Below are 13,481 nucleotides of genomic sequence, written 5' to 3' on the forward strand. Positions count from 1 at the left end.
CAGGCTGGTTTGTCCAAAATCATCACTAAAACATTTTTGCTATCCTACTCGATAATGTGTGTATGAACCCCGGCAGTTTCGTCTTGGTTTAGGCAAAATTTTCCGCTTGTGGCGGATGTTTTCCTTCAATCAGCAAGCTTTATAAAGCCGATGACACGAACATGCCTTCATAACTTTAAGATGCCGTATCGGTCATAAGTAAATGTCAGTAGAAAGACAGTGACGAAACGTGATATATGATCATTCGAAATGGAAGCTATTCAAAACTTCTTGAAAACTCAGTATAAGGAGGTGAGCATTGCTGCATTGTGCATTGTGGGGGCAGTTTTGGTAATCAAACGGCTGAAGAAACGAGAAAAGTAAGTAAGAATTGAGAGAATTCACGTAAGGTTTTTTTTGTATTTATTCTAACAATTTTATGCCTCCTTGTAACGTGTCTGTGTTTTTACTAGCTACATGTATGCGTTACTAGCTAAATATTTCTATATTTCAAATAATGACGATTTGCACATTACAAAGGGTAGATTATATATGGTTTAGTTTAATTTTAAATTTCGAAAAAAAACTAACGTATTACAGTGCGTTACTTGCGACCAAAATAGATTTTCTACTTTTTCGTAAGAAATACAAAAAAATTCGTTTAAAAAATTAAGGGCATATATCCATCTTTGAACAACGCAATCTTGCTTAAGATATGATAATCTAACGATCCATAAAATAAAATTTTGGTGTAGCATTCCACCTTAAGTTCATAAAATGGGACGTCAACGTATTTCTTTGGTACCTGATACTGATGATATCGGAATTTTTCTTTGTTAGTCAACGGAAATTGGTGGACAGTTTTCATCATAAAATCCTCTATTTTCATCACAGTCTTCACAAAACAAGGACGATGTGTATGTTAGAGGTTTTGATAAGGTTATTGATATAAATTAAACATAGCTGATATAAAGTTTTATGGGACACAACTTGAAGATTTGTTGTTCATCTGCAAGCACCCCTGCACGTACTTGCAGCCTACGTGTCGTAGTGAATTAAAAGGACCGTAATATCTAGAAAAAATATTTATCCTATCACGAATTTAAAAATTATAATTAAGTACATGTACTTTAATATAGGGAATAATAAAAGATTTGTGAAAACAAATTTCTCATTTAGAACTGATATAATTAAAATAAGAAAAAGAAATCTTATCATATTTTTACAAGGAAGAATTATCCGCCGAACACCATCATTCACCATCAGGTGGGCCGGGGACCTTATGCTCCAAGTCAATCGCCGTTTGCCGTGAAGCTGGAGACCTATTTACGGATGGCAAAAGTCCCATTTATGGTAGAGTCATGATGTAAATTTTGAATTATCTGGATGGGTGTAAATACAAAATTTACAACATGACAGTAGTATCCTAAATATTCCACATCACATATGGTTAGAAAATTCTACTGCTACCGATAATTAAAAGGTTAAAATTTTGTATAATTTAAGCATGAAAAGGTTCTAGATAGGTTTTTAATATCTATTACATTTTAAGCTCAGTCGATGTCTTGACATACAGACTTAACGATGATGAATTTAGCAAGCCAAATGATGTATGTGTGACCGCGTAGATTTGCACGGTGCTAGGGAATTTTTCTGGATCTGCATCGGTCGTGTGCAGTACGAACCGGGTGAGAGAATGTTGGCGTAAAGGGTATAAGGTGTAGGCGCGCTGTGGGCCGTAGGATAATAACGAAGGGTAGGTTTGCCGTATTCCCAAAGGTCCACCAGTATACAGTTCCAGAGAAATAAACCAAGTGATGAAGGATTCCGTATTAATTGGCCGAGATTCAACGATGGCAACATTAAAACATTTTAACAGACAGACATTTTACAAACAAGTTGGATATGGCCAGTAGTGGCCTCCGGACTCAAGACTCTGGGTGAGTCGTTCGTGGCCGAGGCTGGCCGCCGTATTCCAGACTGCCGATTGACAATTGTACATAATTATTTATAAGAATCTGAACAATGAGTATAAATTGACAGGTGATGACATAAGTAAGCTGAGTGAAAGGTTCACATATATACAATAATTAAATAAACTCAATGAGTCTTTGATGTCCAAGACATGAAAAACTGATAATTGCACAATGTTGTTTTAAGAGATTAACAGTCCTTGAGACATGGCACTCCGTCTCTTTGAAATCACATATAGAGTCCGAAAAGTGTCAATCACTAAATAAATAAGTAACTTTGTAAGAAATAAACTGTGAGAAAATATTACGAAACAGATGTTGAATTTTAAAAGAAAAGTCCAAAATAAAGTAATAATTAAACAGTGAATTTTGTACGGTGATATATGTCCCAATATTTAACAACAATACTTGTTTTTGTTGCTTGAAAAACAAAAACGTTCTTTTTTTTTTAATTACGTTTTAGACAAAACAAAATGCAAACAAAATGCAAAAATGTATACACACGTCTTCTTTGGTTAAAGGGTTGGAATAATAATAATTTATTAGGAGGATTATTGATTTCTTATTAAAACATTTTTCTCAAGTCATAAACTTGCTTATATTCGTTGTATCTGTACTATCACCGGGGAAAATAAGGTGTTTCTATTTATCCGGCGACAATAAGACTAAAATGCTTTAGATGGTAAAAAGCACTTTATTTGAACTTTAGGTCGGTATGGGTGATTTCTGGGAATCCAAAAACTACACCCGAACAATCCGAAACCTAATTCCTCTCTTTCGTCAATGGTTTATAACACAATATAAATAAGAATTGAAAACAATACAAATAAGCACTTAAGCACGAGTGACATATGTCATATAGAAAAACTTCAATATGACTGAGTCAATTAAATCAAAGGTGAGGTGTAAGAGTTAATAACATAATTAAGCAATTAAAACTGACGTGAATCATTGTCCTGTACAAAGGGAAAGGTATATTTATGAATAGATAACAGTTACTCAAATTTCACTCCATGATAATATTCTCCACCAATTGTGACCGTGTAGATTTTACGGTACTAGGGAAATTCTTCTGGATCTGCATCCGTCGTGTGCAGTACGGACGGGGTGAGGGAATGTTGGCGTAAAAGTAACAAGTTATATGGTTGAGGCGCGCTGTGGGCCGTAAGTTAAAAACGAAGGTATGTATGCCGTATTCCCAAGGGTCCACCAATATGCAATTCCAGAGAAGTAAAACCAAGTGATGAAGGATTCCGTATTTATTATCAATCGAATTTAAAAGATGAACAATAACAAACAAATAAGCGACACAGACGGAAGTGGCCGGTAATGCGTCAGGCCTCCGAACTGAAGATTGACAAATACAATTCAGTATATATAAGAATCTAAACAATGAGTAAAAGTGACAATTTGATGACATCAAATGAATTGAGTGAAAGATTCACAGGTATTAGGTAATTAGATTAACTCAATGAGTCTTTGATGGCCAAGACATGAAAGGCATATAATTACGCAATGTTGTTTCAAGAGATTAGCAGTTCTTGGGAGAAACATCTGTCTGATTTGTAATAACAATTAAATAAAGAGTCTGCCGAGTGTCAATGGCTGATTCACTTTGTAAACATTAAATTCTAAGAATATATGACAAAATAAATGTTGTATTTGAAAAGTGAAGTCCGAAATAAAGATAATTATAGAACAGTCAATTTTGCACTGTGAAAAATAAGGTGTTTCTATATATCCGGCGACAAAAAGACTAAAATGCTCTAGATGTTAAAAAGCACTTTATTTGAACTTTAGGTCGGTATGGGTGATTTCTGGGAATCCAAAAACTACACCCGAACAATCCGAAACCTAATTCCTCTCTTTCGTCAATGGTTTATAACACAATATAAATAAGAATTGAAAACAATAGAAATAAGCACTTAAGCACGAGTGACATATGTCATAGAGTAAAACTTCAATATGAGTGAGTCAATTAAATCAAAGGTGAGGTGTAAGAGTTAATAACATAATTAAGCAATTAAAACTGACGTGAATTATTGTCCTGTACAAAGGGAAAGGTATATTTATGAATAGATAACAGTTACTCAAATTTCACTCCATGATAGTACTATGAAAACATACAAAATCAGAATTTGTAAATTGGTATTTTACACCTTAACTCTACCCTCTTACTAACCCCCTGCTCATACCAGGTTTTTTCTTCGAAAATCATTCAGTTTGGAAACACAATGTAAACCTGACTTTCATAATATACTAGTATCTAGTTGGGGTATTTATTGACTAAAAACGAGATTTTTTATTTCTGTTTAAAGAATGAACACGATAGTGCGACCAACAGAAGTTCTAATTTATATTTCCGTTTCCAGAATGAACATGATAGTCTGACCAACAGAAGTTCTAAAGGTAAATTTACCTGGATAGAATACAATGGACAAGAGGTAGCAGACTCGGAATTCTGTATCCAGTTTATAAACAAAACATTCTGCATTGATCTAGACAAGAACTTCTCTGGTGAGGAAATCGCGGCAGGTAGAGCCATTCAAAGGATGGTAGATGAACATCTATATTGGTAAGTACTAAAGGCGAAAATGTATTAGAACATGAAAAACGAGACCTGTTTTGAATATGTGTGAGCCTTTGAAAAAGAGAGGTTGAGAGATTTCATCAAATACATTCCCATTTTTATATTAAAAGTAAGGTGCGTTTTACCTGTTAAAAGCGAAATCTAAGTCACTAATGTACTAATAATATTGGGGTAAATTTGAAAAGACAAGATTGGACAAGAGTTTTGAAGAATCCAAGAGATATAATGAATATCACTGTTTGCCATAGTACATGTATAATGGAATATGGTATTCTTATCTATTAAATATTTGTTTAAATAGGACATTGGCTCTACAACGCTGGGTGTTTGACCCGAAGAACGGAATTGACTCCGGAAGAAAACGCCAGGGAGTGCCGTGGCTCGTGTTTCTTAGAGTCCGAAACAACATAAAGAAACAGAGTTATGCACAGGGGGTAGGCAGACACACCGAGAAAGAGGTGATGCAAGTGATGGAAGAAGATCTACAGACCCTGTCAAAGCTCCTAGGTATCATCATTTAGATCTACAAAGAAAAGTTGTGGGATTGCATATTTTATTCGTTGAATTATGAGGAAATTTTAAAAAGGAACTAATTAGTATTATTATATCACCAAAGATATTTACGGATTACATGTTAGATTTTTTTATTGCCATTTATAGTTGAATTTCAAAACTAAATTAGTAAAACCAATTATTGAAAACTCCATGGTGACGTAGATCTTGAAGCGTCATAATTTTGCGGTATCTTTAAATAATTAAAAATTCTTCATTAAGTACGCACTAAATACAAACATACGCTATCACTGGTGTTACTGCCTGTAATACTGTGGTTTCATTAATATTCAAGGGTATCAATTTTCGTGGATAAAGTGAAAACCACAGTTTCAAGGATACGTAAATTCGTGGCCAATGACCTTATCAATACAAAATATTAGTAGAAATTGCAGTTCAATGAATATTTAATTTCAAGGATAAACTTAACAACGAAATCAACGAAAATTGGTTTTCAACGAATATTGATGAAACCACAGTAGTTTTTTTAAAGAACAAAATTTGACATCATATCCTGTAGTAATTTCATGAATTTCAAAAAGCACACTGAATATTTTATCCTTTATTGTTATTCACAGCGCTATTGATGCTGACAGGACTGAAATCTACGCGATCAATCGAAACTTTAATCGGTCGAAACCTTCCACATATATATCACAGACTGCACGAAAAAATAATGATAATGATTAAAACACTGCTATGATGTCATTAACATCTTATGTACTGATGTACAATTATAATATGAATATACTTTTTCCCAAGAAGGAAAGAAAATATATCTTTGATAATTTATGCCGTTTATTTTTGGTAGCGATCTGTAACAAATTTAACTTTAATAACTGTTTATGCGGGTTATGTTTTTTTTTTTTTTTTTGCAATGTCGCAAGTACAAGAAACACAAGCCATTTAAACATAATATGTTATAAATAAATATTTATATTTCCCAGTGTCTTTGCCTGTGATAACACTACGTGTCGATTTTGTACTATATAACCCATAATACAAATGACGCCAAATTGAGGCGTCAGCGGGGTTTGCTTACTTATATTTTTAATATTTAATCATACGATGGCTTAAAATTATATAAATATAAGTAATAAGGATTCATTCTTTGAATATTATGAGGTGATAATTTCGGTCGGGGCGTGATCAAATCTATCATAAAGCCCTTTGGGCTTTATTGGATTTGATAACGCCCCGACCAAAATTATCACCTCATAATACTGAAAGAATGATTCTTTATTCGTTATAAATACAAAAACATGATTGATGAGCAAAGTTAGATGGTTTTGTTCGTGGAGAACGGACATGGATTTTAGTTACGAGTATAGTATTACATTTTTAAAAGAAATACAGATTTGGCATTAGACAAAAAAAAAATACAGAACTCTATTGTATTCAGTTGAACATAATATTTCTTGCTAAGAAAACTTCTCGATTGAAAGATATGTTACATTATAACTGGTATTGAAACTCGTCCTCAGTTTGATTATTCAAGCGACCAACCTCTATAAAAAGGCGGTGATTTGTTTGTTCTAAATTTTACGCGAATATTCAAGTACATATATTCTAATATCATAATAGGTAATAAAATGGAAACAATTGCATCCATCCATACATCCATTTCTTGTATACTCCTAATGGAAAAGACACATGTATGCTTACGTTTAAGTGATACAGTTTTTTGCAGAAGTATATAGAGAGTCTTGAAGACTTAAATACTGAATATTATATATAATATTTAAATGAGGGCATCAAATATTGTCAACAATAAGATGTATTTTTGTTTAAAAATTAGGTAAGAAGAAATTCATGTTGGGTGAACATGCCAGTCAGACTGATTGTTCCGTGTTTGCAATATTATCTCAGATTCACTGGCAGGACTTTGGAGGTGCAGCAAAGAAGGTGTACAAAAGTAAGTGTAAATGTAGGCAGGGTCGTTGTCAGCAGTAAGTGAAGGGCTTTGAAGTTTGCCAAATTGTTAATAATCAGAGAAATTGTACCAAAGTAAGTGTGTACAGTTTGCATAGAGTGTCTGTAAGGATACGCGGATTGCATGCAAAGGATATATGGTATATGTATCTGCGTCAAGGAAATTTTAACGGAATCTTCATGTAGAAATGAAGTCTAAAATGTAAAATAAGCAATGCTATCTACACTAACAAGACATAGTTCTAGATTTCTGATAGATGACGGCTTATTTAAATTGATTTTTTTAAAAACAGAATATCCCAATTTGAGCGCTTACACTGAACGTATGAAGGAGGAGTTCTGGCCAGACTGGGACGATTGTATTACCCGCGGTGGGACAAGGAAAGCTCCCAAGTGATTGCATGTTGGAAAACTGCATCCAGATTAATGTTGAAGGACGAATAAATTTTTCTCCTAATGACCATTTTGGTGTGTGATGATACCTGTATTTAAATAAGTTTTCTTTGAATCTATTTCAAATTCTCTTTATTATTTTGGTTAAAAATACTGAAAACAAGAAGGACCACCTCGCATAAATCAATTTTATGATACATTATTATCTGATTAAGTAATATTGAGAAATAAAATACTGTTTTAATAAATGACGTCTCTTTTACATTTAAGCTTACTTTTCAAATACTTCAGCATGAATGTTAAATTTTCCAGTATAAATTACACTTCTTATAATTGACGACATCACTATAATTGTAAAATCTTGTGGAGTGAAGAGCGAGTTTGTTTTTTGACTTTTATCAAAATGGTTTATATTCTTGAAACAACAAAAGACAGTGCAACGATTACAATCTTTAGGTGGAATAACACACCTGTAAAAAGTCACTCGAATTAACTGTAAATTATTTGATTATGAAAGATATAAAGATAAATGAACTATACATATGTTAAATAAGCGAAAAATTTGCAAATTGGGAATAAAAAATGAATATCTAAAAAAATCAATTCAGTAAATAAATACAAAAGTCCCTGCGGGATTCGAACTCGGTATGTACGGATCACAAACCCGACACTTTATCCACTCGGCTATGAAGTAAGTTATATGTTGCCGTCGATAAAACAAAATGTCGTTTCGATCAGAGGTCAGCCATTTTGTGACGATGTGTTATTCCACCTTAAATCCTTTATAAACTATTGATACCACAGATTCTAAGAAATCTGTTTAACATTTGGACATTTTACTAGAAAAAGACGTAATTGGTAATCTAACAACATTTCTATGTGATAAACGTGATGATTTTAAATTTTCCTTCGTTAAATTAACTTACTTATGTAGCAATATACCATCATAACCTGTTTATGAGGTTTATGTGTCTCAGCTTATTCGTTATGCAAGAGCATGATCTACATCGAACATTTACTTAAACGAGGGAAGCTACTAATAAACAAATTGTCGAAACAAGAATAGCAAGAACTTCGGTTAAAATCATCTTTACGCAAGTTCTATAGTCGATGTAATGATCTTGTATGCAGGTACAATGTTTATTAAGACACATGCTGACTGGCGGTTTTCATACTTGTTAGACCATAATTGATACACCGGACTAACTACGGTTTCTTTCTTTTTTCATGATCTTTCAATATTTGTAGTCTTTAGCGCAACAGAAACTTGAAATTTGATACTTTGATAGCCATTATTTCAAGCAATGCTAATTTACAGGGCAAATAATATTTCATCATCATATCTATTCACAATTTAGAAATGGCATTCAGAAGAAATGGCAAGGTAGTAGTTTTCATTGTTTTTTAGTGAGAAAATAAACTGTCATAGAATGGAAAAATCATTATATATGCTGTCTCTTTAATTTTCATGAAAGGTAGCTCTGGCAAAATGAACTTAATTTCCTCTGTAGAATTTTTCAGAAATTTATTGAGATAAAAGACGCAGTTTCTCTTCATTTTATTCATTGTTTTATATTATCTTAACACCATGGTGTATATATAGTGTTTATTTTTATTTTTAATCTAATAATTAATCTAATAAAAAAAAAAGATTTAATCTAATAATAATTTAATCATTTTTAATATCAAAATATATTTTTAAGAGTGTGATTTCTATCTCATATTATGAATATGTTTATCATCAATTTTTGAAAATATGAAAACCACAAGCAGCATTCAAATGTTTTTTATATATCACAAGTGCTTTTTGACAATGTTCATTGGAAGAATATTAAAAAAATGTATTTTCTAGCAGATTATAAACCTTAATAATCTTGCTGAAGACAGGTCTTTAAAAAATGCTATATCTAGGATGGGTTTTGTCACGGTAGATTAAAGGAGCATGTGAACTGATTATAGATGGACCTAAAACAATAATTTAATTAATGATTTAAATTTTAATTGCCGAGAAATGTACTTACTGTGAGGTTTTTTTTCTTCTCAAGCTTTTCTTGTACAAACAAAACGAACTGACTTACATAATTATCAGTGATGTCATCACGTGTGAACTGAATTACTCCTTGTCTAGAAGTTGTTTAATGAAAAAGTTTAAACCCTTATCAAAGTCAATTAATTTAACGTGTTAACTGTATATACTATTCTGTTAGATTGGCTAGTATAATCATATCATACATTAAAGCTGAGATAAATCATAAATACGTTTTTATCTTTTATTTCCGACTACCACCATATTTACTCTTACGCTCATCGCTACCCCCCCCCCCCCCCCCCCCCCCCGATATGACCGAGAGAGCACTATTCACCGAGTTCAGGAATTTTGCTCCACTGGACGAAAGACTTGTAAAACCGCGTTTGCAGTATCCAATGAAAGACGACTCCAGAATCGTCATCCTTTGCTAGCGAAGATGCTTTGTTTATCTGTGCAAGATCATACGGATACCTTGGAAATTCTTTCAAAGAATATAACACATCTAACTTTTTATTGACCGTAGTTTTTTTATTCCGTTTATACAAACATATGACTTCCATGTGAGTTGATGCATTTGGAAGTCCGTGCGATCCAAATGGCTATGCGTCGATCAGAAAGCAACTGTTCGGAACTTTCTCGACCGGTATATTTACTCAAGTGGCAGTTGAATAGCGGCGGTCAAATCTACATGTAATATAGCGACCATATGCTGTTGAGAAAACGTGTCAGCTTTAAACCACAGTCTGATGAGTTATGACACGAGCAAGCCTCCGTAACTTTTTGTAATATTAGTAATAAATGTCAGTAGAAAGTGGCAAAATAAAATCTGCGTTTCGAAATGGAATTGTTTCTTGAAAACACAATATAAAGAGATTTGCATTACTGGTATATTGGGGATAGTTTAGTTCTGGTTAATTATTAAATGGCAGAAGAAGCGAGTAAAGTAAGTAGGAATAGAATTTAAAGTTTAAGTTTGGTGCTGTTCTTTAGCGTACATGTATGTTCATTTCAGTAGCTTTTACGTACGTATCTGTGCAGTAAATAAAGTTGTCTATTTATTTATACATGTGGGTAAATATGCCTATTCAATATGTTGAAAACAATTCGCAAATGACAAAATGTTAAGATCAAGTTATAATTTTATTTGTAATATCATAGAATTAACGTATATAAGTTTATAACAAGGATGTGAACGTATCAATCGCAACTTCTCGGGCCATTTTTGATAAATCTATACCTATTTTATAAAATTAAGATCGAAATACAACTTGCTGGATGTTTCGAGAAGCGGACAGGAATAAAAATCTAATATATATATATATATATATATATATATATATATATATATATATATATATATATATATATATATATATATATATATATATATATATATACATGCGTGTGACCTAAATTACTTTTGTTGCAGCTCATGCACCGATCAAAGAAATAAATTTCCTGGGAGGTCTGGGCCATATTTTAAGCAATTATTCAATGTGAATTTGATACATTGGACCTTTCCAGGATCCCCCCCTTCGAATTCGCGCATGCAGCTGACTGGAGATTTGCCACCTTGTTCAACTTTCGACAGTTTGTTTAAAATATAGTTTTTCCCCTGCAACTGGAATTGTTATTATTTTAAGCAATATCTTTTGCATTAATGTCAACCCTATTTCCCATATATATACGTAGATGCATAAGGATTTTTTTTTTCAGAACATGGAAGGGAAGAATAGTGGGTCGAATCTCTTTTTAAAATTTTTTAAAGGTCAAATTTCACTATGATTTATAACACTGTTCCAAGTAAGAATTCATAATCTGTCAATGGCTTAAGAAATGTATGTAATAAATAGAGGAGAACGCATGCATATTTGTTTGATATTTTTTAAATCAAAGTTGTCCGATTCAAGGTATCTGCCCGACGCTTAATGAACTTGCCCAACATTTTCCGCCATAATGTTACTAGCAATTAGTCAATCGATTTCCACGTTCTGGAATCTTCTTCCCATCAAAACTAAAATCAGGCATTCAAAAAAAGAATTAGCTTTAAATTTTATTTCTTCAATTTACTAGTATTTGTTTATTTTAAACCAAAGTAGACCGATCCAAAGTTATTGCCCGATGCAAGATGAACTTGCCCTACACTTTCTGAATCATTCAACCCGTGATATCGGTGCCTTGTCTTGTAATAGTGAATGATTTGAAACAAAAAGTTGAAAATATGTCCCGACCTTCTCATTCTCATTTAAACAAGTTCAAGGTCACTAAAAGATAAATGGTGTATCCATTCTTTTCCGATAGACAAATTCTTGTTATATTTTCTTCATTAAAGTATAATTATTTGTATAATTACCGACAGCGACTCTAGTTATAATTAAATACTTCTAAAAAAAAAATAAAGATTTGTGAAAACAAAACTTTCAGGGCTTAAGTAACAAAAAAAAAACCTCAATAATTTTCACTAGGACGAATTATCCATCGAATACCATCGTTCACCTTCAGATCGGCCGAGGGCCTTATGCTTCAAGTAAAACGCCGTTTGCCGTGAAGCTGGAGACCTATTTCCGGATTACTTAAATTCCCATTTATGGTAGACTAGGTATCTTATATATTCCGGATGACAAAAGTCCCATTTTTGGTAAACTAGGTATCTTACATATTCTTTAATCATTTCGACTGCACCTAATGGTTTAACCATATTTATTATCAAGGCATGGAAACTTAAGGAAGATAAGTTTGTATTATATTTTTATTTTAATCTTGATCGATCACTTGACATAACTTGAACGATGATTAATTCAGGAAACCAAATATTCTTAATATTTAACATCACTGCTCGTTTTTTACGCATTTGATACAAAGGCAAAAAATCAATATCTAATTATGTCCAGATATTTGTGTACAAAATTGAGGAGTGCACACACGTGACTCCTTTGCGGTATTTAAAGGGGGCTCGGGTGATAATTGTTTATAAAAAGTAAATAAAATCAATTTTAAATTTGTTCACCATGATAATAAACTCGCATAGATATGTTGCTTATCTGTAATCTGAAACCATCACAAATCAGAATTGGTATTATAACCTTAACCTTCACCCTTTCCCTCTCACCATGTACATGTAGGAACCGATTGCTTGAGCTAGTACTTAATAATCCACATGATAGTACATGTAGCCCTATATTCAGTAAGTTTGGATGCATAACAGATATATATGGGTTTTACACCCAGTTTACTTAGACATACTTTTCTTGTTTAAGTATCACTATGTCAGCGGAAAATGTCATTATATATTACCTTTTCTTGTTCTTGAAGATTTGCCCTCCTTTGCTCTTACTCTACATAAAATCAATTGTAAAAAAAGTTTCTCCAGGACAAGATTTCTTTTTAATAGTTTTTCTTTTCCAAATAAATAGATAAGGTGCGAGTGAACTAATAATAAGTGGACATAGAAGAATAATTCAATTAATAATATAAGTTTTTATGGCTGAGGAATGTACCGACCATAGTGCGAGGTATTTACTGTCTTAAATAAAGCTTTACTTGAACAAATAAAAACGGCTTAAAATATATCTCTATGACTTAATTATAAGTTATGTCATCACACATGTGTGCAATGAATACTCCCCAACAAAAAGGTTGTTAAAAGCAGAAAACAGATGCATCATTTTTAAACCCTTATCAAAGTGCATACTTTTCTATTAGATTGGCTAATACATTCAAGTTAACATGAATTTATAAATACGCATTATTAGGGTCTTCCGTTTCCAACGGAAGACCCTCTTGTTTTTCTTCGGTTTCTTGTTATTATTATTTTATTTTTTTCTGACTCCTTCTTGACATTATATCTCAAAAAGTTTTCATCCGATTTCAATGAAATTTCCAGAGCTTTTGTAAAGTTACCGTACCTAAAAGATATTAAAGTTTCAGCATTTACGTCACTTCCGTTCAAATTTGGCGACCATTTTTAAATTTAAAAAAAGTGTTTTTGTCCGGAAGAAATCTCCGTAAACTTTAAAGATATCGCTTTGAATTT

General features: G+C 32.5%; 1 protein-coding gene across 1 annotated transcript; it reads left to right on the forward strand.

Moving 5' to 3' along the window:
• Nucleotides 1-150: 150 nt before the first annotated feature.
• LOC128192975 (failed axon connections homolog) lies at nucleotides 151-7,489 on the forward strand. Its single transcript, XM_052866118.1, has 6 exons — nucleotides 151-359; nucleotides 1,209-1,332; nucleotides 4,325-4,527; nucleotides 4,844-5,049; nucleotides 6,893-7,009; nucleotides 7,320-7,489. Exons 1-6 carry the CDS (start codon nucleotides 250-252, stop codon nucleotides 7,421-7,423), a joined length of 864 nt encoding a protein of 287 aa, XP_052722078.1. The 5' UTR covers nucleotides 151-249; the 3' UTR covers nucleotides 7,424-7,489.
• The last annotated feature ends 5,992 nt before the right edge of the window (nucleotides 7,490-13,481 follow it).

The sequence above is a fragment of the Crassostrea angulata genome, chromosome 7, assembly GCF_025612915.1.
Source record: "Crassostrea angulata isolate pt1a10 chromosome 7, ASM2561291v2, whole genome shotgun sequence".
NCBI classification, from domain to species: Eukaryota; Metazoa; Mollusca; class Bivalvia; order Ostreida; family Ostreidae; genus Magallana; species Magallana angulata.